The sequence below is a fragment of the Equus caballus genome, chromosome 20 (assembly GCF_041296265.1).
Source record: "Equus caballus isolate H_3958 breed thoroughbred chromosome 20, TB-T2T, whole genome shotgun sequence".
Classification (NCBI taxonomy): Eukaryota; Metazoa; Chordata; class Mammalia; order Perissodactyla; family Equidae; genus Equus; species Equus caballus.
In genome coordinates this window covers 38,222,184-38,247,472 of record NC_091703.1, presented here as the reverse complement: position 1 = coordinate 38,247,472, position 25,289 = coordinate 38,222,184, and the positions used below count along the sequence as shown (strand labels likewise).

The following is a 25,289-nucleotide window of genomic DNA, read 5'->3' as shown; positions in this document are numbered from 1 at the left end:
ACATGCCACAACTAGAAGAACCCACAAAGAAGAATACTCAACTATGTACCGGGGGGCTTTGGGGGAGAAAAAGGAAAAAATAAAATCTTTAAAAAAAAAAAAAAAAAAGATCTAACTTGTGGTTTTGATGCTGTCACTTAATATATTACCGACTGACTTTGAGCAACTATCTTAAAGTTACCAGGCCCCAAGGTTTGGGTTTTTTTTTTAAATTGTAGTGGCATACACATAACAAAATTTACCATCTTAACCGTTTTTAAGTATACAGGTCAGTGGAATTAAGTATATTCACATTGTTGTGCAACCATCACCACCATCTATCTCCAGAACTCTTTTCATCTTGCAAAACTGAAACTCTGTACCCATTAAATAATAACTTCTCATTCCCCTCTCTGTCCAGCCCCTGACAACCAGCATTCTACTTTCTGTCTTTGTGAATTTGACTAAGTACCTCATATAAGTGGTATCATACAGTATTTGGCCTTTTGTGACTGACTGATTTCACTTAGCATACGTCCTAAAGGTTCATCCAAGTTGTAGGATGTCTCAAAATTTCCTTCCTTTTTAAGGCTGAATAATATTTTATTGTATGTATTTACCACACTTTTTTAATCCATTCGTCCATTGATGTACACTTGAATTGCTTTTCTCTTTTGGTATTATGAATAATGTTGCTATGAAAATGGGTATACAAGTATATCTTTGAGACTCTACTTTTAGTTCTGTTGGGTAGACACCTAGAAGTAGAATTGCTGGACCATATGGCAAGTCTATTTTTAATTTTCTGAGGAGTGTTTTCCATAGAGGCTGTACCATTTTACCCTCCTGCCAACGATGCACAAGGATTCCAATTTCCCCACAGCCTTGCCAAGACTTGTTATTTTCTGTTTTTTGATAGTAGCCATCCTAATGAGTATGATGTGGTATCTCCTTATGGTTTTGTTTTGTTTTTTTTTTTAAAGATCTTATTTTTTTCCTTTTTCTCCCCACAGCTCCCCAGTCCCTAGTTGTATATTCTTCGTTGTGGGTCCCTCTAGTTGTGGCATGTGGGACGCTGCCTCAGCGTGGTTTGATGAGCAGTGCCATGTCCGCACCCAGGATTCGAACCAAGGAAACACTGGGCCGCCTGCAGCGGAGTGCTCGAACTTAACCACTCGGCCACGGGGCCAGCCCCTCCTTATGGTTTTGATTTGCATTTACCTAATGATCAGTGATGTTGAGCATCTTTTCATGTGCTTTTTGGCCATTCAGTTTGTCTATTCAAGTCCTTTGCCCATTTTTTAATCAGGTTATTTGTTTTAATTTATAAGACTTTTTAATATATTCTGGATATTAGCCCCTCATCAAGTATATGATTTGCAGAAATTTTCTCCATACTGTGGTTTGCCTTTTCACTCTGTTGATTGTATCCTTTGATGCACAAAAGTTTTCTTTTTGATGTAGTCCGATTTATCTTTTTTCTTTGGTTGCCGTGCTTTTGGTGTCATCTCCAAGAAATCATTTCCAAATCCAATGTCATGAAGCTTTCCTTCCATGTTTTCTTCTAAGAGTTTTATAGCTTTAGCTCTTATGTTTAGGTCTTTGATCCATTTTGAGTTAATTTTTGTATGTAGTATAAAGTAAAGGTCCAACTTCATTCTCTGCATGTGGATATCCGAGTTTCCCAACACCATTTGTTAAAAAGACTGTCCCTTCTCCTTTGAATGGTCTTAGCACTCTTGTCGAAAATCTTTTGACCATAAATGTGAGAGTTTATTTCTGAGCTCTTCTTTCTCTCCCATGGTCTATGTGTCTGTCTTTCTGCCAGTACCGCACTATTTTGATTACTGTAGTGTTGTAATCAGTTTTGAAATCAGGAAGTATCAGACCTCCAACTTTGTTCTTCTTTTTCAGAATTGTTTTGAGTATTGAAGATTATTTGGCTCTTAGTGTTACTAAGGTCAGTCAAAGGGGTCAGGTGGTGACCGCCTGATCCCTGCATTGCGTAGGTCCGCCTTGTCAACCAACCTTTTGCCTAATGGTTTCATTCATTGATTGTTGCGTGAATCCTTTTAATTAGGGGTTACAAAGTGATGATTTCTTCCACATATATTAGGTGGAGTAGTTCTTGGTGAGGGAAACTTTTCTTTATCAACAATGACTTACCTTGAAATTCAATTTTACAAATAAAGCTAGATTAAACACTTAATTCTTTACCTTTAAGTGCCAATTTTTAAAGTATTTAGTGCTCTAGTTGCTTTCAGTGAAACTAATGAGTGAGGCAGAGGAGTTAAAGCTTACATACCCTTTTTATAGGTATCATGAATTCTTGGATATTATGTATGAAACCTGTTTTACTGTCATTGTTCTAGTCCTCCAGCTACAATTAGACACAGCCAGTCATCAGACATTACTCTTAACATTGACTCTAACTTCCAACAGAGCAACACCGTAAACTTTTTTAGTGTCACTTCCAGTGCTAAGTACTTCTGCATAAATAATTTGCTTTTATTGAGCACCTACCCTGTGTCAGTCACCATCCTAGGAAATTTATTATCTCTGGTCCTTACTCTTGTCCCCCTTTGGCTTAGTTGTTGTTGTTGTTGTTTTTTCCAAGTATGTAAAACGTTTCTATGATTCCTAAGTCAAAATTTAGGAATGATACATTTTGAGAGAAGTCTCCCTTCCACCCCTGTCCTCTTCAGCTAGTCCCTTCTTCCCCCTATAGGGACCAATTTTTATTTATTTACTTATGGATTATCCAGTGAATGTTGTTTATTTTTGTTTTGTTTTGTAAACTAGCAAATGTATATAACTTTACCCCCTACCCAAAAGTGTCAACTGTAGATATTGATCTTCATCTCACTTTTTTTCACCTACTAATATATTCTTGAGATCACTCCAGAAATCTTTCTCATTCCTTTTTATGACTGTAGATTATTCCTTGAGGTAGATACTATTTTTTCAGCCAGCCCCTACTGATGGATATTTGAGTTATTTTAAATTTCTTGCTGTTATATATAATGTAATGCTATTAATTTTCCTCCTCCAGCTTCATCTCCATTTTTCTGCTCTCCATAGCAAAACTCCTTGGAAAATTTTGTATCAATAATGGCTATCTCCACCTCCTGATTTCCTAGTTTCATGAATTCTTTCCATTAAGGCTTCCATCCCCACCACTCCACTGAAACTGCTCTTTTCAAAATCACCAGTGGCCTGCATGATGCTGCATCCAGTGCTTTGTTCTCAGTCCTCAACTTACTTGATTTATTAACTGCACTGGACCCAGTTGATGATTCTGTCCTCCTTGAAACACTTTTGCCACCAGGCTTCTAGAACACCATATACTCCATTTTCCTTTATTCTAGGGGCTGCTCCTTCTCTGTTTTTCTGACCCCCTTATCGTTGAATAAATGCGCTCTTCCTTCCTTATGTATCAGCTGATGGCTGGGCCAGCTGAGCCCACTTCAGGGGAGAGCAGTACGCAGGAAGGGAGGATAGGTAGGAAGGGGTGGAGTCACTGCATCTAGGAGTTGAGGCTGGAAGGATCTGGGTTCAAAGATCACCTGAAACAAGCCTGTAGTCTTGACAAAACCAGATTTATTAACACACTGCGGTGAGGGGAGGCACTCCAGGAGAACTGTAGGATGTCATGCAATAAGAGGGAGCAGGGAAGCAGCTTTTATCAGATTTAGGTTCCTGCTGAAGGATTATGAGGAGTTTCTAAAGGATGTGGGGGTCAGTTTTCTGAGGCAGGAGTAGAAGAGAGGATCAGTTAGGGTTTGGGTGCTGTCATGAGACAAGGGGAGTTTAGCAATTTGGCTGTAGCAAAGTGGGTCTAGGGCCATCATTGGGAAGAAAGCAGTAGCCACTCAAAGAGGGTCATTATAGCATTTTACAGCTGCTGTATGACCTTGGAAGAAATAATGTTTCTTGTTAACTTTACACCTGCCTTCATCTATGTCTGTCCTCCTAGCCCAGTTAATGGCAGGGTTATTGTTTTCTCTTTTCATTCCGAGCTGATTTTCATCTTTTGTCCCAGACATAGTTTTACTCTGAACTGAAGTTCCATGGCACTGATTTTACTGGACTTGGGAAGTAAGGATCCATATTTCCTAAGATTTGAAGCAAATAAATAAGTGGTTAAATGATCACTGTATTTCTCTCCTCTCCCCCCCAATTTAAGGTACAAGCTCATGATTATTAAATAGGGCATGATTTGGAAAAATTGTGAAGTAGGAATAGTTTCTTTGTTTTCTGAGCCCCACTCCTGTTATGGGTACCAGGGACCCTTCACTGTCTCGTGTCATCCAGGCTTCCAGTGCTTTCTTAGGCTTCTCTTTCTTCTCCCCTTTGTAAACTTGTGCTCCTTGGTTGATCTGATAATGAGGTTAAGGTAGCTTAATATGTTCCTTTGAGGGGCATTTGCATTTTAAAAGGAAATTCCTGAGAATAGTACTGAAACTAAAGAACAAGTTTCTAATGCGCATTTGTGGCAGGGTGGCTGGGTGGGGAGTGAGAATGGGTGGGGAAGCAGAACTTGAGCAGAGGCAGTCCTTCAGCAGTCCCTCTTCAGCAGCCTAAGCCACAGGAGTCAAGAGTTGTCCTCTGAGGGGCTGACGAACTGGAGCCTGGCTCTACCCTCTTCTCCCTTAGCTGCTGAGGCAGGTGGTGTGTTGATAGACTTAGTAAAGTATCTGAGTGCCTGGGCATGTGTCATGGGAGCAAGGTTACTGTGTTAAGTAAATAATGTGGAAATGCAGACTGGAAGTTGAGACTAGGCAGATTAGTGCGAGGACAAGTAGAAGTGCTTTCTTTTCACAGTGGTACACACGCATTGCTACCTTGGTAGTTGTAAGAGACAGACACAAAGATGTCGAGACCTGCTCATAATACTGACCTTTGCACTGTTTACTGTTGGGGCATGTTTCAGTCCACCAGTGCTCAAGCTCTCCTTTCAAGTCTCTTTCACTGAAGCTAGGCAATACATAGTCAGCTTTACTACAGACATGGAATTTGAGCCCACAGCTTGTAGTCCGGCAGCTGACTGGAGCCTCTTTACCTCTCTAGACCCAAACTGTTTCTTAACCTTCAAGGGAAATGTGAGGTTCCTGTTGTGTCTTGAAGATGAGTTGACCTTCAGGAAGGATTTGAATCCACAACCTCCAAATCTAGAAGTGACCTCCATGATAATCTTCAATGTACCTGCTGATTAAAGCCAGGCTCTGTCTCCTGGTGTCTGGCATTCTTGTCTCAGAACTCCTGGGGATAAGCCTAAGGCAGTCGCTCTAGAGATCAGAAGCCTACAAGACTTCAGTCCTAGTCACAGTTTGAACCACTTTGAGGTATCCTTGTAAACCGGGTTTTTGAAAGTGGTGCTTTCGCAGGTCCCCTGGCTTTTCCCTTTGGGAAGCCCAGACCAAGTGGAACCTATTGATGTGTCAGTTTATTGCTTGTTTTAAGTGGTTTCTGTTTGCACCTTGTGCAGGCCAGAGGCAGGCTGTGGAATTATTCAGGCAGCCTCAGCCCACCATCCACATCAAGATGATAGTTCATTTGTACAGTTGTTACTGTCACTGCTGTGTAAAGACTGTTAACTGGCCCCTACTGCTTTACTGAGAAGGAGTTGCCCTGGAAAAGAGATCTCCCCACAAATAGGAGTTATTCGTGTGTCCAGTGATAAGGTGGTCTTTTTGAGGTGTCTGAAGAATTTGAGCAGGTGACAGGCCCCTCTTCCCTGCCCTGTCTTGTCCTCCCTGCTACTGGATCAAAGCACTCTCCTTTGTAGTCAGTTCACTACACATCATTGGCTCTGTTGCAACTTTACCTCTTAATGTCTGAAAATACAATTTTTTAATGCTATACTTATTTCTTTTAGTAGACTTTACTCTGGAACGGTTTTAGATTTATAGTGAAGTTTTGGAAAGGATACAGAGTTCCCATATACCCAGTTTCCCCCATTTTAGTGTCTTACATAACTACGGCACACTTGTTAGGATGAAGACATCAACAGTGGTGCATTACTATTAACTGAACTCCAGGCTTTATTTAGATTTCATCAGTTTTTCCACTCATGACCTCTTTCTGTTTGAGAACCCAGTCAAGGGTACCATATTATGCTTAGTTGTCGTGTCTCCCAGTCTCCTCTGGTCTGTAACAGTTTTTCAGTCTTTCCAGGTTTTTCATGACCCTGATAGTTTTAAGGAATACTGGCAAGTATCCTTTATAATGTTTCCCAGTCTGAGCTTGTCTGATGTTTTTCCTCATGATTAGACTGATATTATGCGCTTGGGAAGAGTGCTACGAAAGTGAAGTGCCTTTTCATGGGTACCTGATATTTACGTAGCATCACTGGTGATGTTAGCCTTCATCACTCAGTTGAATAGTTTGTTTGCCAGTTTCTCCACTGTAAAGTTACTGTTTTTCTCTTTCCGTACTCTGTTCTTTGAAAGCAAATCACTAAGTCTAGCCCACCCTTAAGGTGTGTTGTGGGCTGTATAAAATGAAGCTCCATCTCTTGGAAGGTGGTATATCGACATATATTATTTGGAATTCTTCTATAAGGAAGTTTGTCTCTTCTCCTCTATTTATTTAGTTATTTATGTCACTATGGACTCATGTATATTTATTGTTTTCTTTGAGTTATAATCCAGTACTATGTTACTTATTTTGTTTCCCAAAATGTTCCAGCTTTGGCCAGAGGGGACTCTTTCAGGTGGCTCCTGTATACCTGTGATATGCCCCTATCCTTTCATTTTTTGAGCGCTTCCCTACTTTCTGGTACTATAAGATATTCCAGGCTCATCTTTTATTTTCCATGCTCTAGCTCTAGAATCAGCCATTTCTCCAAGGAACCCTTGTTCTTTTTACTGGAGAATGGTACCTAGAAACCACTGGGCAGTGGCTATGTTCATTGCTACTGGGGTGTCATTACTTCTAGGCCCTCTCAGCAGACTGAGCTAGGTACTGTATGTATACATCCTAACCTTTGCATACAGACATGTCTATAATTGTTTGTGTGTTTCTTCGTCTTTATATATGTTAAGGTAAACATGAATTTATATTGACGTCTCTGGCTTTAATCCAGTACTACAGGGTTCATTTTAGAATACTTTCCTTTCTTGCTTATTTGTAATATCATTCTTCAGCACTGGAAAGCCTTGCTCCCACCGCCCACCATCCATTTACTTATTTGTTCAACTCATGTATACATGTGCCCATGCTGTACATGTATTGTAACCCCTATCCCCACAAGAAACAAATTTACCTCTTTGGTACTGACTTTTAACAGTTGTATTTTAGTGGACAAATCGTGCATGCTTGTTTATGTTTATTATGATGTGTTTTAATCCGTGATGCTGGCTTTTGGGTATATGCAAATGTTTTTTTCTTACCATAATCTGAGATGTCTTTGTATGTCAGCATGATTCATGAAGATGATGGACTTGGGCTCCAAGTAAAGTGTTTTATTTTTACTCTACACTTCTTATAGTCTAAACTTAAGAAATAAAAGGTTACATTCTCTCTTCAGTAATTTATTATACATTTGTACAAAAGGAAGCTTATACTTAGTATTAAAAGTTTTATCGTGTGTAAAATGAATGAGTTGAATGAAACAATATTTACAGTACCTTCTAGCTCCAAAGTCCTGGCTCAGGTGCTTTTAAAAAATCACCTTAAGGCAAGACATTCTAAAATGAGTTTTTCCCTTTGCTTACTAAGCCCTGCCTGTGTAGGCTTGGCACTTGGGTCTACTTTCTCAGCTACTTTTCTAGGACATCCTGTTGGCCCATTCTTGCTCTTGGTGCCAAAGATCATATGTCTGTAGGTAAAGATACTATGGCCTGGGAAATGGGACTGACTTAACGGTATCTTTAGTTCCCTGAGTACTTGGCTTCCCAAGTTCCTGTTGGGAGGAGACAACTGTGAGTTTGAAAAGCTGTATACTAAGAGCTGGGAGTTCTCATTAGCCATCTAGATCAGCTTCTAACTTTAAGTCTGATTTTGGGCCCATCACTTCTACTTCCAGACCTCAGATCCTTTATCTAGAAAGTGAAGTTCCATACAGCTGTGATTTTATCATCAGAGATAGTAAAATATCTGGCTGGTAGCTCTTATCTCATTAATCAAGGTATTCTGGCAAGAACTGGAAGTTGTCAACCTCTTGAAACAAGCTTATTGGGCCCACTTTTATCATTCTTTTTATTTGATTTAAAAACACAGATACACACTATGCACACAGATGAACACATTCTGAAATGCGAGGTCTAGAGGTTATACCTGGATGGCTCAGATTGTAGCATAGAGAAGGCATATTTTGCTGTTCATAATGACCCATCGTGGTAATAACTTTGGAGGATCAGAACTGGAGGGTTTATTGTTGGTGTTTATAAATCAGTGGCTTCTTAGATGACGTTTCTTCTATAGCTATTCTGTAGGATCTATGAACAGTACAGAAAAACAGCCAAGGTGAAGAGTGTGTGGTGGCTTAAGTATGATAAGGCCCAGTGAGTTATGTTAATGAAGTTTTAGTGCTTAAAGCCAGGGGAACTAATGCCATTAGTCTCATATACTGATAACAGCCTTCAGAAGACTGTCCTTTTTCATAAGCATTTTGTTTCCTGAGCTAAGAAAACGAAGCATATGACCTGTAGCTGAGTCTGCTATACATATGTACTTACAAAGGGACTTTGAAAACAGATGGGTGAAAACAAGAAGTAGGAATCAATGTACTGTAAGAAGACAGGGCATATCTGTTTGGGAAAAACAAACAGTAGAGTGAGGACTGTTGCCTTTGGTTAGAAAGCTAGGATAGGAGAGCATGGAATGAGTCTTCCTCAGGCTGCCTGCCATTGAATTCTTCTTTAAGGCCCACATCATATTGTTTATGAGATTGACTTAGAACCTTAAATGAAAGTCCTCTGACCCACCATTCCTGGCTTTGTTCCAGGTTTCTAAGTGAAGTGTAATGCTGCATATCCTGGCTTAAGTGTTAAATCAACTTTTATGGTATCAGTTTACTTGAAGATCCACATTTGCTTTAATAATAAGTTGTCTGGAATGGATGCCCATTCCTGTGAGTCATGCTAGTGTTGCTAGTGACTTTAGCTTCCCTTCGTAAGAGGTGAAAAGAGTTGCTAATTCTAGAAGTGAACAGCAGATGTCGCTGCATGTCTGCCTAACGAGGATTCTGGCTCATGGCTGTTTGCATGCAACCAAGTTGTTAACACAGCTCCCAAACCACCAACCTTTTTTTTTTTTCAGGAAGATTGGCCCTGAGCCAACTTCCCTTGCTCTTCCTCTTTTTGTTCGAGTAAGCTGAGCTAACATCTGTGGCAGTCTTCCTCTATTTTGTATGTGGGATGCTGCCACAGCATGGCTCAGTGAGCAGTGTGTAGGTCCACGCTTGGGATCTGAACCTCCAAACTCTGGGCTGCCAAAGCAGAGCGCGCAAACCCAACCACTACAGCACTGACCGGCCCCACCACTAACCTTAAGTTGAGCTTTTCTGCCTGTCTGGCACTCTAAGATCCCCTTCCCCAGATACAAAACCCAAACACAAAATTGGTAGTAGACACAGCCCAAGAGGGCTTTCTTCAGTTTCCTTCACTATCTTGCATATTTTAGTGTATTTGTTCTAGGCTTATATATTATCTGTATTTCCATGTAGCTAACTGATGGAATTTATTTGAGAGGAAATTTGTTTCCTGTCAACCTTTCGGCAGTTACTTAGGAGCCTGGACAATTTTTCATATTTGTTTTCAGCAGGGTTCACACTTAAAGCTTCTTGGCCTTTTTGTAGCTCACTTTTTGAAAACCTTCTAGGAGGAAAGTAGATGACACTCCTCTCTGAAGTGAGGTGCTGAATGTCAAAGGAGACTGCCACTTCCTGCACTCTGCTGTCTCAGCCTTAGCTTTGGTGGTCGAGAAGATCACTGAATTGTGACCAAACAAATCTCTTATGGTTCCATTGTGAATAGTCGTGTTTCCCTACATGACAGAAATGCACAGTTGGTGTTAAATTGGATTATTTTAGAAAGTCTGAAGCATATTAAATTTTGATATCTTTTGATCATCTACATCATGAAAATAGCCAGATAGTGATATCTGTCCTAATTTGTCAGGATTAGTGATGGTTTATACCCGTGTCCTAGTGTAATTTTTAATAGCTCCTTTTTTTACTCTGAGTTATCCTAGTTTGGACAATATATGGTCACTCTGAATTGCCCAAATGGGGGTAGGGGGGCAGTTGAAATATTGCAATTCTAGTAATTATAAGCATTTTTGACTCAATTATGCCCACCGTGAGTTTTCTGAGTTAAACACGTGCAAAATAAAGTAAAACCCACAAAGAGCTTGTAATTCTGGGGAATTAGCTTTTAGGTTTCTATTTATTGATCATTGTTTCTAGAGGAATGATTTCGAAATAAAGATGTGCATCAGAATTGACTAATAAAGTCTTTACAAATAGTTTCATGGGTCTCACCACAGACTTCTACTGAATTTGTACCAGAGTTTGAACTTGACGTTACCAAAAATGTAGAGTTGCATGCAGTGCAAATGTACTGGACTCCTTTGTCAGCAAGAGTTTAAAACTGGCATCTAGAAGAACGTTTCTTTCTAAGGTTTGAGTGGTGTTTGGGGTTCTTGATGGTGGCTTGGGCCTTGGGGGTGTGCCTGGCATTGACCTGTGTTGCCTTTTTCTTTCAGATGTCATCTGGGTGATTCTCAGTGTGGAGGTGGGTGGACTTTTAGGAGTAACGCAGCAGCTGTCATCTTTTGAAACGGAGTTCAACACACAGCCACATCGCAAGGTAGAAGGAAACTTCAACCCGTTTGCCTCTCCCCAAAAGAACCGACAATCAGATGAAAACAACTTAAAAGACCCTGGGGGTTCCGAGTTCGACTCGATCAGCAAAAACACATGGGCTCCTGCTCCTGACCAAACCGAGCAAGATGAGAATAGACTCTCACAGAACTCTGTAAATCTGTCCCCCAGCAGTCACGCAAACAACTTATCAGTAGTGACTTACAGTAAGGTAGGTGCCCTCGGAGAAGAGGAGAAGGGGTAGGTGGTGGGCCTTGGGATTTGTGATACCCCTTCATGGCAAACCTAGAAGCCTAGAATGTTCTTTAAGACTGCTTAGCTCTCCTGCCAACAGCAACAACGCAAAAACCTACCCCTTCTCCCCTCCCCCCGCCCCCCATCTTCATATCCTGTGGATGTTACTTTATCCACATTTATAATTTACTACTGTCTCTCTGCTCTGGTTTGGGTGTTGAAAGAACAAAGTTTTTTACCATAATAGCATTTAAAAAAAAGAAAGTCAAAATATCACCAGCCATGCTTACAGTGTAAATGTATGCTAAGTTTAGAGCAATAAGAACACACCTTTAGAATTTGTTCCTACTTTGTTTTTTCGGTTTTGGGTGGAGTTTCCCCCCCACCCCGCCCCCCCCCCCCCACCAAGGAAAAAGACAAGCTAAATTATTTATCCTAAATAGTGTCATTGGGTTTTTACTTTATTTACCTTGTTTGCATGTCTTCTTTTTTTCTTCCCAAAGCCCCAGTACATAGTTGTATATCCTAGTTGCAAGTCATTCTAGTTCCTCCATGTGGGACGCCGCCATGGCATGGCTTGATGAGTGGTGTGTAGGTTCACACCCAGGATCTGAACCAGTGAACCCTGGGCCACCAAGGCCACCACGCAAACTTAACCACTTGGCCATAGGGCCAGCCCCAGCATGTCTTCTTGTTGATCTGTTTCCTGTCTGTTATGGCCCATCTGCCTCCTCACCCACAACCCAGCTCGGCCCAAGTGATATTTTGACTTCTCACATGTTGGGAATAAGTGAGAGAATTGTTGGTTGAGTTAACCGTGATTTTAAATATTCTGATTGTTCTGAGACGCTCTTCTAGGTGTTGGATATCTTAATCTGTTTCTCTCTATGCTAGCTGATTAAATGGTGTCTTTCACACTCTGCTAAGGCGGTGGTGGTTCCTGGTTGTTGGGTTTGGTTGGTTGAATAAAGCCCTGAAGCTGAGAGCTGACTGTTGTAGGCAGTTCGTGTGGCGGGGCCTATGAGTATTCCTGTGCGTTCTTCTCTGATTAATAATGCTGTGTAGTAGGCCCAGCATCCCATCTATATAATATTACTGTTAAGTCTGTCCTTGCTCCGTGTTGGCATTCACCCTCAAAATTTTTTAAATAAAATTGATATTTATTTGAGGGAAAAGTTGCTCTGACCAATGCTTTGTATATGGTCTAGATCAAGAGGAAATTAAGAAAAGAAATCTGGTGATGTGACTCCTCTTTCTCCACAGTCTAGTGAGAGGAACTTCATTCAATAGTAGTGTAACAAAGGGTTGATTTATTAGTTGATTGGATGGTCATTATAAAGGATTAAACGATTCTGTGGAGTCATGTTAGTTGTACAGTATATAAGAGAAGTAAATTGGCAAGACAGTAAATTGCCTGTATTGGAGGAAAGACTTTGCATCTTAACATTCTAATAAAATATTTCCCTCTAAGCTCCTATTGCTCCAGATTTTTATTCCTTGAATTTAACCTTCCAGAGTATGGCTGTTCCAGGTGGTACAGGCCTTAAGCTAAGCATGCCCTGTTAGAATGGGAGCTTGAGGCATTTGAGTTGAGTGGGAAGATCAGAGTTGGAGGAGGAAAAACCAGTTGCTCCAATGCTTTCTATAATGGCAGCGCCTTTACTCATCTGTGAACCACCTGGCTTGGCCATCACTATTAGTCTTAGGAGAGAGCTGGTGTTCCTGGCCAGGACACTGCACTCATCTTCCTGAGTTGTGAACCTGTCAGTTGTTTTACACTCCTTTAGGGCTTTATATCTTTTAACTAACTACGTGACGATTGCCCTGGCCCAGGGGTAGGGGGAGTCCGAATGGATTACCTACCAGCCTTCATTGAGGTCCTACCTTGCTGCCTTTTCTTGGAAGGGCTGGGCTATGGTGAGGCTATTGAGATATTTCTTGAGGTTGTTGAACTCGTGGTATATTACCTAGTTCTTTTTGTAAACTCTGTAGGATCATTCAGAAGTAGCATTTGCAAGAACCACAGAGAAAAGATTCTCATTGGAGATGATATCAAGGAGACTATTGGCTATAATGCATTGAGAATGGGGCACTTAGATCTCAAAGAGAAATTGGAGCCTTTCTTTTTTCTTAATTGAAACAGAATCTTATTCAGAAAGCACTTAGTAAGCATCCAGCAAGTTCTTTGAAAGCATTTCTGGCTAAAGTTGAGTCAGCTCCACTTCTTAGGGCTCCTGAGAAATGGGGCAGATTGTGTAGACAGTCATCAGTAAGTATTTCTTAACACATCTGTGCACTGTTTAGAGCAGTGTACAGTGTTCAGTCGGAGACTCGAAGAATAAAGCAAGCTGTCCCTACCAACTAGCAGCTTACAGTACAGTAGGGGAGATAGACACATGTACAGTTCAGTCAAGACCAAGTATGAATTTGGTCAGTAGAGAACAACACTGTCAAATGTGTGATTTGTGTGTATGACTGGGGTTAGAAGTAGGGAAGGCAGAGATGAGGTAGAGATGGAGTTGATGGAAAGGGCTTTCCAAAGAATGGACAGATTTGGAAAGACAGACAGGAAGTATGATGGTATGGAGAACAGTTTAAGTGCTGAGGGCAGAATGAGTAAGGGATGTGTGGTCAGGAGATGTGGATGACGGACAATGGGAGCTAGGTTAAGTTGGGGGCAGTGTGTTCCTTTGACAAGCAGTGGATGAAATAATTACAAATGGTTTTGAAAAGACTTGGGGCTATATACTTAAACAGATATCTTAAACCAGAGATAATTCATAATTCTAAACATTTGTGTTTGCCCTGAGAATATAGATTTATTTATTTTTAAAGGCAGGCATGCTTGAGGTTCTAAAGGGTGTACTTGACCAAGCGATGAGATCAGGTATATATATAATCAGTTATTTTTAACTGTTCCTGTGTGTCAGGTGTGCTGCCAAGTACTTTACATTTATCATCTCATTTTTTGATAAGAAAACAAAAGCTCAGAGGGGCTGAGTAACTTGCCCAGTATCACACAGCTAGTGAGAGGCAGAGCTTGGATTCAAATCTAGGTGCCACATTACTAAAAAGTATTTCCTAATAGGTGAACTTGGGCTTTCCCTAGATCCTCCTGTTGGGCTGGAGGCTGTGTTGAGTGAAACCATTAACTGCTTTGATGCTCAGTATCATCAAGGCGTGAAAGAAGCAGAGTTGAACTAAGATAAGCGGCTCTAATGTAAACTGAGGATTGCCTGTGCCATCTTCTTTTTGAAGAATTTCCTTGTCTGTTGAGTCCTTATAGTAGTGAATTCTTTTCCTGGTTGATAAAAGTAAAAACTGTTTTTATAATCCTTGGGGTGTACAAACCATGTGGTGTTTATAGTAAATAGCACCCTTTTATTTATGGAGGGGTGGAAAGGATGAAAGAGACTCTTGGGACTCTTAGAGTTGGGGCAAGTGTCTTCAGCTCACTCCAGGTCCTGTCTTTATTGGATGGGTAGGAGGAGTTCCTGATGGCCTACTGTTAGGGATCACTGAGGTGGCAATAGATTTGATTTACTCTAAAGAAATTCCCTGCCTGCCATTAAGGCTGGGGAAGAACATGATGCTCTTGGAGGCCTATGACCACAGTTTTAGTAGGCAGGTAGAGTTTCTTGTTGCCTCCATAGTTATAATTTAACTTGTTAAGGTTGGTAGGGTAAAATGAAAAAATTGCTTCATACATATGAGGACTGGGTGGATATGCCAACATAATGGCATATCTGTCATTCCAGGAACTGGACACCCCTAGAACCCTTCCCCAGCTGCCCTTGACAACCCATAAGCTCTCTAGACTCAGTGCTCCATGCCTAGGGGAAAGCTCTGGGTGGGAACACCTGCCCTAACTCCATCCCACAGCCCAGAGGGCCTGCCTAGCCTCTCCCTGTGTGAGCGCTGTCAGAGGGAGTCAGAAAAGTAAGTATATGCTGACCTGCTCCAGAGATCCATAAATCTGACTCCTTGCTTTTGTTAGAAATTGGCTGGCTTCATTGTCAGCTCAATTGTGGCTGACGTGTCCCAGGTGAACAGTCAGATCAAGTGTTGGTGAAGGTTAGGTGCTGTTTTAATGAACCCTTTTAATGTGACTAGTTCAAGAGCCTCTGAGGACAAAGGGTCACAGTAGGGTAGATGCTCAGTCTTTTGACCCAAGGCTAGTGTTGCCATGAATTCCAGCTCTCTGACTCATCTCTGGAGGCCAGGATAGCTCCTGTTTGGACAGTGTGAGAGAAGTGAAAAACAGTTTATAGAGGTGTGGAAGGAGAGTAAGTCCTGTTAAGTTAGATACTTCTTTTTCTGTAATTTTTAAAATCTCTATATGTTTTCTAAGACATACAGAGGAATAAGACACCAACCAAATGGTCTGATTGAGGACAACTGGGAGTAAGAGGATGGCTGGCAAAAACCGAGGGGCTGTTCTTTCGGATGGCCAGATGCTTTGCTTCCTTTCTCTAACAGAGTAATAATTTGTACTGGGGAGCTGAAAAGAATCCCAAATTCATTTTAGTTTGTTACTTGGACTATGGCTCTTATTTTGTGTTTGTTCTTACTTAAAAAAAATGTTGGAGCTGGTATATGTCATACAGCACTCCTCCTTTAAACTGGATTACAGTCTGAGCTGCTGTTATTACTTCCGCCAAGTGCTAGTTCCGAAGGCGAAACCTGCTATTATCTTTGTGGGGAGGTTCATCGCGCTCCTCCAGCGTCAGCCACTGCCAGCGTCAGCCACTGCCGAGTGCCATCTGCCCTGCCTGCCCACATTCCCACCTGCTCTTCTTCCTCTCTCTCTCTCTGACGCCCTTAGTACGTTTTGTATCTGGAGCTAGAGGAGTCAGGTTGCTTTTATTACATCAGAAATCAACTCTCTTCTAACCTGCTGCTATCTGTGTTGACTAAGGCGTAGGAGAGCTGTTTTCCCTCTGTTCAGGTGAGGGTTTAGACATCGTTGTAGAGGGTACAGGGGAAGTTTGGAAAAGGCAAGTCTGCTCTATGGGCCTGAGGATGTAATGGCTTGTGGATCTTATTATCTAGTTTAAGGTAGCCAGCCAGTTTGACATAATAAGGGATGGGTTTGGGGCAACTCAGTGCAATTGAGCCCAACATTGCACAGTGCAGAGGGTGCTGAATTTGAGCAGAAGGCAGGTGGTTGGTGTCCTTAGCTGGGCTAATGGTTATGTGAGGCAATAGAGGGCAGTGTAACCTTCCCACTGCTGTGAAACCTGAGTCTTCGTTCTCAGATACAGACCCTTTCCATGAAAGGCTTAAAGATGGCTCTGAGAGAAGCTGGAAAGAAAACTTGTGTCACTTGATATTCTATCCAGCTTGTGTTTTTACCTGGCAAGGGACAAGTAGCAAAAGCATGCTATTCCTATGCAGAAGCCAATGAAAGTGCAGTAGTCAGAGCTGTAAAACTACCATTTATTGAGCACTTATTGTGTGCCAACCACTGTGCTGAGGACTTTTTTTTTTTTTGCTGAGGAAAATTTCACCTTGAGCTGATGTCTGTGCCAGTCTTCCTTTATTTTATATGTGGGTCATCACCACAGTATGGCTGACAAGTGGTGTAGGTCCGCCCCCAGGATCCAAACCTGTGAACCCAGGCCACCAAAGTGGAGCACGTTGAACTTAACCGCTAGCCACGGGGCTGGTGCCTGGACTTTTTAAATTTAAGTTTTCTTGTTAAAATTATCAATGTACTTAGTTTAAGGAGCCAAGTAGTTCTACAGAACTTATTGCAAAAAGTGCCAGTCACCTCCCAGCCCCCAGTGTTTGTTCCCCAGAGGCAGCAGGCTCAGTGTTTGACATACATTACTTCACTTAGTCCACACAACAGTACCACAGTACTGGTACTCTTGTTATACCTTTACAGTTGTGGAGACCTGAGGTGCACAGATTGCATGACTTGCTGAAGGTCATGCAGCTAGAAGGTGGTAAAAGCAGGATACAAACAAAAGCAGTTGATTTTGACTCCTGAGCCTGCTCTCTTAACAGTGCACTACATTGCTTCCCAATTACAGATAATGTTCAAGTTCACATTTTTGTTAATTTATTTTTACACGCAGCTGATAGCTGTGGGCTAGGGAGAGCATGCTTTCTATATTGTGCTACTGCGTTTCAAATGAGGACCAAGCCAATTATTGACCAAATAGTATGTGACTTTTCTGCTACTAAACCGCTCTCCCACAAGCTATTATGGAAGCTACAGAAATCAGCCTTTCTCTCTAGCATCCAGGAAGGGAATGGATTCCCTAACTTCCATGGTCACTTGGGTTTAGTTTTTTGTTGACATAGAAATTTCCATTAACTCACTCCTGTGACAGTAATGCCCACACCTCTTGAAGTCACAAAACCTGTCTGTATTCCTTGGTTGTGACCAAAAGATACAGTCTCTGGAGTTTTGTTTTTCTGGAACAACTTTAAAATAACCCTTTCAACATATTTAGTATTTTAGAACTAGAACGTACTTAGGGGATATCTTACTCCCTTTAAAGTTGGATTTTGTTTCTGCAAAGGCTGTCTGGAGAAAAAATATTTTAGGCAGAGAGACAGCCACTATAAGCCCTTAGGTGGAAGTTTACCTGTTTTGTTCAAGGAACAGAGTGAAGGAGAAGGACAGTGGAGGGAGACAAAGTCAGAGGACGGAAACCAGGTCATGGAGGGTTTTGTGGGCCCTTATAAAGCTTTGGGCTTTTGCTCTAAGGGACAAAGGAAACCGTTAAAGGGTTTTGAGTAGAGGAGTGATGTGACCTGACTAGTGTTGTGAAAAGATCACTCTGGCTCTCGTGAGGAGAATACAAGGCAGGAATAGAAGTAGGGGCCAATAGGGAAGTTAGTGCAATCATCTAGGTGAAAAAAAACAAGTGGTTTGGACCAGAGTGGTGGCGACAGAGGTAGGAGAAGTGGTCCGAGTCTGGATCTAGTTTGTAGCTAGAGCTAGCAGGATTTGCTAATGGGTCGGAAGGTGATGTAGGAGAGAAGAGAGTAAAAGATGATACCAAGGTTTTTGGCCTGAGTAACTAGAAGGGGGCATCTTATGTGTTGTAAGATGTTTGATAGCATCCCTGGCCCTTACCCACTAGATGCCAGAAGTACGTCCCTACCCCAGATTGTAACTACCAAAAATGTCTCCAGACATTGCCGAATGCCCCAGGAGGTGGCAAAATCCCCCTACTTGCAAACCACTGGTGTAGAAGGAGAAGAGGTCTGGGGACTGAGCTTAATACTCTCTGTCTAACATGTAAACAAACCCTTCGTGTTATCCAGAGCACCCTTACTGCATTTATTCTTATTCTTGATTCATAGCACTTTCATGACTTTTGTAGTTAACTCTTTTCACTTGACAAAATAATAAGGAAGTTGTAAGTGACTTGCTCACTTTCACACAGCAGATTGGGGGTGGGCCGTGGGCTGACCCAGGAGCCCAGGTTGAATCTAACGTTCTTGTAGACTGCACTGTGATGAGGTTTGCTGGCAGAAGCTGTTTGTTGGCTGTTCTCTGTAGGTGGTTTTACACCTAGTGTCAGGTTGTAAAGACCTCCTTTGGGAGCTACAAAAAACAGTTGTGGCCAAGGAGGTAGCAATGCAGAGTAACTGAGGAACCTGCCCCCACCCCCGGCAGATTAGCACGTTCCGTCCCAGTAGGGGTTTGCCAGGAAGCCTGGATGATACTCCGTTGACTTTCTCTTGAAAACCCAGCGGAGCCAGTAGAGCCCTCCCAGTCTTATTGGTGTTTGCATTGGCATGGGTCATGTGTGCATTTTACAAATAAATCAAGCAAACACTGTGAACCTTAGAAAATGTCTTTTGTTGTTTGTAACATTACTATCTGACTGAGAATAAAAAGTATCTCCAGGAACTTTCCCTTTTGTACCTCAACAGCTTCAAAGCTGTTCAGCTCCAGTTTCTTTGCTTTAGGGCTCTGAGCATTGTTTTAGACTGATCTGACCCTGGGCAGTCTTATAGCTGAAACAGAGCTAGTGTTCTCAAGATTGCCAGCATATTTTCTTTTGGTTATAAGAACACATTCTCTTCCCTATACTCTGAATTTAGCATTTTAATTTCTTTTTTTTCTTTTTCTTTTTTTTTTGAGGAAGATTAGCCCTGAGCTAACATTTGCCGCCAATCCTCCTCTTTTTGCTGAGGAAGACCGGCCCTGAGCTAATATCTGTGCCCGTGCCCATCTTCCTCTACTTTACATGTGGGACACTGGCCACAGCATGGCTTGACAAGCGGTGTGTAGGTCCACACCCGGGATCGGAACCGGTGAACCCCAGGCACCTGAAGTGGAATGTGCAAACTTAACCACTGCGCCACCAGGCTGGCCCCAACATTTTAATTTCTGAAAAAAGTTCTCAAAGTAGGACTAGTGAAATTACAGGTTCAAACAGATAACTGTAATTCAAAAATGTGAGAATTTGTCTCTTGGTGTAGATGCTCGGGTTTCAAATGACTTGTTCTCAGCTAAGTCTGCTATAACTGTACTCTGGTAGGACCAGGTGCTGCAGAATGTAAGATTAAGAGATGTGGTACCTCAGGGGGAAATTGTGGGCTTCCTTAAAGCTCAGCTGAAAGTTAGACCCTTTCCAAAGCTGTGGACGGTTCACCTGCAAAGCTTTCAGGGTCTTGGGCTCTCTGCTGTGATTTTACTGCCCAAAGGCCAGTTTAAACTGTTTGCTTTACGCAGAGATAGCCTTGCTGTTATTCAGCCAGTAAGTGAATAGGTGCTCAGCCTGTGCTAATCCTTATCTTCAAAGAAATTACTGTCTGATTACATAGATGTGACTAGCTCATAGGAACGAATGAGTGCCAGTAAAGATGGAGTCTGTTGAGTTCCACTTGACTTTTAAGTGCTCATAGGAATTTGGAGGAAGGGGAAAGCAGTGAGGTTTGGAGTAGCAAGGAAAGTGATACCTTGGTGGATAATAGATTCAAACTGAATTAGAAAAGAAACCACATGCTGGAAGGCAGGGCAACCACAGGCAGGGTGTGTTCATGGGATGCTGGCCAGCCTGACTGTGGTGAGTGAGGTGTGCTTAGAGAGGGTGGGGTGAATTTTGGAAGAAGACCTTTGAAAACCAAGCCAAGGAAAGTTCACTTTTAATGTGAAAGGAAACAGAGTGCCAACAAAGCTTTTGAGCAGGGGAGTGGCAAGAAGAAACCAAATATGGCTGAATGGGACCAAGGAGGGACAATTTATTCTCTTCCCGCAGTCAGCCAGCCATTGGTGGGGGGGTGGTGATGCTGTGAATTAATTGTAAAATAGATGAGCGAAGACCATAGCATGTAAGGGAAGGGTAGTTGACAGAAGGATACAGGAGCTTGAGTGGAAATTCTGAGAGGAAATGGGACCAGCAGCTCACCCTATGCCTCAGCAGGATCCCAGTGCAGCACCAATGGCGACAGGGTGGGAACTTAAGCTTTTCTCCTTTTCGATCTCCTCCTCAGTGAGATTCTTATCAGTTCTTTCTTCCCTTTTAGGAATCCCCTCTGCCCTAGGAGATGACCATGAGAGAGCTCTGTCTGCCAGCATCCCACTTAGATTCTGTCACCCTTGCTATTACACAAGATCTTTGGGGCTAGAAGTCCAGGTAGCAAATAGCTTTTTCTGAAGTCTTTACTGAAATGGAGAATTGAACTCAGCCACTATCCTCCTTCTCCTTGCAGAAATTTACGTAATGTGTTTTCATTGACAATTATGTTTGGATTTTATTCTTCTTGATGATTTTCCTGATTTGGCGGAGGGTGGGTGAAGGCTCTGGGAATTGCCTTTGGCTATAGGAGCTTTGGATGGGTGGGAGGATGAGTGACAGGAAGAGTGGAAGGCCGATGGAAAGATGGATGATGGAGGGAGGAAGAATGAAGGATGCAAGATGGAGGATTGGATGGATGGGTAGAGGGAGGATGGATGGATGGATGAGAAGGTCCTAAGCAGGACTGGAGAAGTTAGTTAAGAGCAACAGAAAACTGTGTTAGGTAGGTATAAAAAATGGTTTTATAGGGCTTCTGAAAAATTAGTTCAGCACACCTGTAACTGAGTCAAGCTTTTACGCAGTTTTGGCACAACCAGAAGGCTGTGAACTTCGCCCGCCCTGTGATCAGCCCTCATGAATAAGAGTAGATTTTTTTATTCTTTGGCTGGTTCTCACACTAATCCTCAGCCACTGCATCAAATCCATCTTTGAAATTTTAGAGGACTGTCACGTGAAAGTGGCTTGAACACCAGTGTTGAAGCATCTGCGGAAGTTCCCATTGTGCCGACGTGGCTTATACCACCTTGAGTGGTCGGCAGCCATCAAGGGAGGCGCCCTGGTTTGAGTACTCCTTAGAGAATCCTTACTGCCCTCCCGTTACTCCAATACAGACTTTATTTTATTTCTAATTAATGAGAGACGAATGGGTTTGATCAGGGCTTCGTCACTCTCTGGCCCTTGCCAACCAAGCCAGCCCTATGAGTGGGCCTCACTACACCATGTTTGCGGTGTAGGATCAGGACAGAACTTAGTACTAAACTCTGTATTCTTCTGTGTTTGCATTCCATGTACATAAGTGATACAAAAGGAGCACTAGGTGAGTGAGGCACAAAGGGGGACTGGCCCAGGAAATGAGATGGAGGAGGGCCCTCTTGGTGTTATCCGATGCTGCTATCAGTATACACTGGGCGAGCACGTTATTTCACAGCCATGCAGCAAACGCTCCTGTCTTTTTATTAACCTGTGTAAACCTTTTTATTTATTTAAATCAAATCACAAATAAAAGCAAAACGAAGACAGGTATGTGAAAGTTTCCAAGTGCTTTCTCTAAACAACAAACTTTCACATAGGCAAAGAGTAACCCAAAAAAGCCCTCAGAAGACATCCTTGTTTCATTAGGAATTTCAGCCTTCTTTTTTTTTTCCTGGAAGGTCAGAAAACAGAATATTTCACAGTACATTTTACTGATATTTGAGTCTTACTGTGTGCAGGGCACAAATAATTGGCAGAAACAGGTTCCACCCTCATAAAAGGGCACCTTGCTCTTCTGGTAACACTGTACTTATTATTGTTGAAAATTGATGAGTAAACTTGTTTTAAAAAATGTTCTGGGGCCAGGCCTGTGGCCCAGTGGTTAAGTTTGTGCACTCTGCTTCCGTGAACCGGGGCTTCGCCGGTTTGCATCCTTGGCGCGGACATGGCGCCACTCATCAAGCCATGCTGAGGCAGCGTCCCACATGCCACAACTAGAAGGACCCACATCTAAAAATATACAACTATGTACCGGGGAGCTTTGGGGAGAAAAAGGAAAAATAAAATCTTTAAAAAAAAATGTTCTAGCTGAAACAAAACTAGTTTCTTGTTTTTTAGTAATTTAGCATACAGTTCAGATTTTCTCTCAGTGACAGTTTTTTAGTACTCCTTTTTGGAAAATTTATTTTGATTTCTGTTTAATTTTGGGAAGAACTTTTAAGATCTTGCAGGTGCACACTCACATAAGATCAGTGATAACCAAATCACTGGCTAGGAGTGATTCTGCTATTCCACAAGGGCAACTATAAACTATTGTGAACAACAAAGCAGAGTGCTAGTTGTTATTTTTAGGTTTGCTTTGAGAACAAGTACTGGATCTTAAATTGTCAGTTCAAGAGATTGTGATGGAGCTAACCCTGATGGCCTAGTGGTTAAAATTCAGCACATTTGGCTTTGGCGGCCTGGATTCAGTTCCTAGACACAGAACCACACCGCTCAGTAACCATGTGTGGCTCACACAGAAGAACTAGAAGGACCTACAACTAGAATATACAATATACTGGGGCTTTGGGAAGGGAGAAAAAAAAAAAGAGGAAGACTGGCAACAGATGTTAGCCCTGGGGCAAATCTTTCCCAGCAAAAAAAAAAAGAGAGAGATTGTGATAAATGAGACTGAGCTTGAGACTCTTATGTCCGTAAGTGTTCTCTTTTCAAAATATTTTAGAGAATTAGCCAAATTGTGACTCGCAGTAGTTATTCCATCATGGAAGTGCAGTTGAGGACCTGGCCCATCTACTGTAATCATTCAGCTGGCTTGAGGCCAAGGTCTCTTCCCAGACACCAGCAAACGGGGGCCCCTGTGTCTTAGCTGGCAAGTATGGAGCGTCTGTGCTTTAAGAGAGCTCACTTGCCCTGTAGCGAAGTAAAACTTAGGTCCCGGGGCTCACAGCTGTGACAGGATTTCAGTGAAAAGTTTAAGGGAGACTGAGACAAACAGGCAGCGCCTCAACCCCCATGGACCTAAAGACTGTCTCTCCTTCACCAGCAACACTTTCTCGTCCCCTAGCAGCAGTGGAGCTACTCCAAGAAATGGAGCCTTTGAAAACCTATTTCCATGCAAGTTGGGTAGGCCCTGGGGAACCGGCCTTTAGACCCCGAGTCAGATACAGGAGTTCTTCTCTGGGTTTGATTGTTCATACCCTCTATTAGCGTGGATAAATCCTGCCTTGCCTCTGTTCCCTATGTGCTGAGAGTGATTCCTCGGAGAGAGGAGGGTGGCCTTGTACTTCAGACTCATGGAGTTTTGTAATCATGCTGATTTCCTCAATTTTTGCTTGGTTCAGAGTTTAATTCAGGGCTCTGTAGTGCCATCCGATGCATCTGTCTCTTGGTCTGTTTTCCTTATTAGTAGTGGCACACTGTTACAGGAGAGATGTCAGTGATGCAGGTTAGTTAAAATATTTGACATTTGCTTTTCCTACAAATAAAAGTTGAAGAGTTGCTGGGCCCCAGCAGAGAATGAACCTTATCTGTTTTGCTGCACTTTACTTCTAGACTAGGGTTGGAGACGTTTGCTATCAAAACCAGTTACGTAGGGTCTAGGAACCGCAGTGGAACCTAAAGTGTGAGTGGGCCTCCCGTTTTGAATATACCTCCATCCCACTGTTAGGAAAGGCACTTACTGCTTGGCCTCCTGCCATAAGATGCCCTGACCAAGCTGTTCTTGGACTCTCTGCCAAGCTTTTTTCCTCTACAACAGGTGTTGCATTGCCTCTGTTCTGTGATCCACTTGTGACACCTATAATCTTGCATGTGGGGAGTCTAGATGATGAAGTGATTTTGAAATAGAATTGGCTCCCTCTCCCTTCCTTGAAGTGATGGTAGTTAATTTGGGGGGGAAGGGAAATAGAACTTGTTCCTCAAGCCACCTTTCTGCACCAATTAAACATCAGCAACTCCATGTGCCATTCTCTGGGTGAAAGGGAATTATGTAGCATTTTTCTTTCCAAAAGGCATGGAACCTCAGTCAGTAAACAGAGGATCAACAGTGACTCCGTCCTCTAAGCTAGTTAAATACCACGCTGAATGGTCTAAAGGCTGGGTCCCTCAAGTGGAAATCGGAAAATGCTCATGTCTTTATTCCTCTCTCTGCCAATTGTGTAGGACCCATTTTATCTATCTCCAAGCATTCAAGACAAGTCAAGAGGCTGGTACTTGCTTTATAAAGGCCCATGTGAAATGTGTGGAGCTTTGGTCTGGAAAGCAGTTACATTTAGGATAAGGGGAAAATATTTCATAGAAAACAAATGCTGTTTGTTTTTCAAGTTTTCTTTTCTCTGTGCATATTTTCCTGCACAGAGACCTTTGAGCATTTTATTGGTTCTAAGTCTTAGGGGAATCGAAACTTTTATTGCTTTCCTTGGATTGTTCCGGATGAATGAATGTTGTTGGAAAGTACTGAGAGCAGCTTGTTTTAAGCTTCTGTTACTTTCCACTTCTGGCCTCCAACCAGGCCCCACAAAATGGAATCTGAGAGTCCTTTGCTACCCCAGCCCATACTCCTTTGAGTGGGTGGGTGCCATGGCTACTGAGATGGTGACAGCCTTGGCTTGCCTGCTGGAGGCAAGATTGCTCGAGGCTGGCAGACTGTGGCATTTGGCATTTTAAGCACCACTGCTCTACTTTCCAGCTCTGTGCCCTTGATCAGGTTACTTCCCCTCTCTGAACTTGGAGATCGTACTCGTCTCCGTGGATCTTGGTGAGAATTACAGAGAAGATGTTAATTTGCTACCGCAGCCCCTGGCTCACAGTTGACGCTCCGTCAGTGTTGGCCTGCCCCTCCCCCAGATTCACCTCCTCAGAACTTCTTGTTCAGTGACACCACAGGCAGCTACAGGCATACTCCTGGTCTTCTGAGGCTTTATATGATAGGGGGAGGAGGGGACAAAAGCAGTTTCAGTGCTTTCCACTGAACAAACTATGAATAAACTATGAAGAACATTTGA

The 25,289-nt window shown here is 42.4% G+C and overlaps 1 protein-coding gene across 5 annotated transcripts in view; it reads left to right on the top strand.

The window, feature by feature from the left end:
- The window catches only part of ILRUN (inflammation and lipid regulator with UBA-like and NBR1-like domains), a 106,121-nt gene that overhangs the window by 67,641 nt on the left and 13,191 nt on the right, over positions 1–25,289 (top strand). For all 5 annotated transcript variants that reach the window (XM_070245428.1, XM_070245426.1, XM_070245427.1 and 2 more), the window contains one exon: positions 10,690–11,018. In XM_070245428.1, coding sequence (XP_070101529.1) covers positions 10,690–11,018 — 329 coding nt within the window. The remainder of the gene's footprint in view (positions 1–10,689; positions 11,019–25,289) is intronic.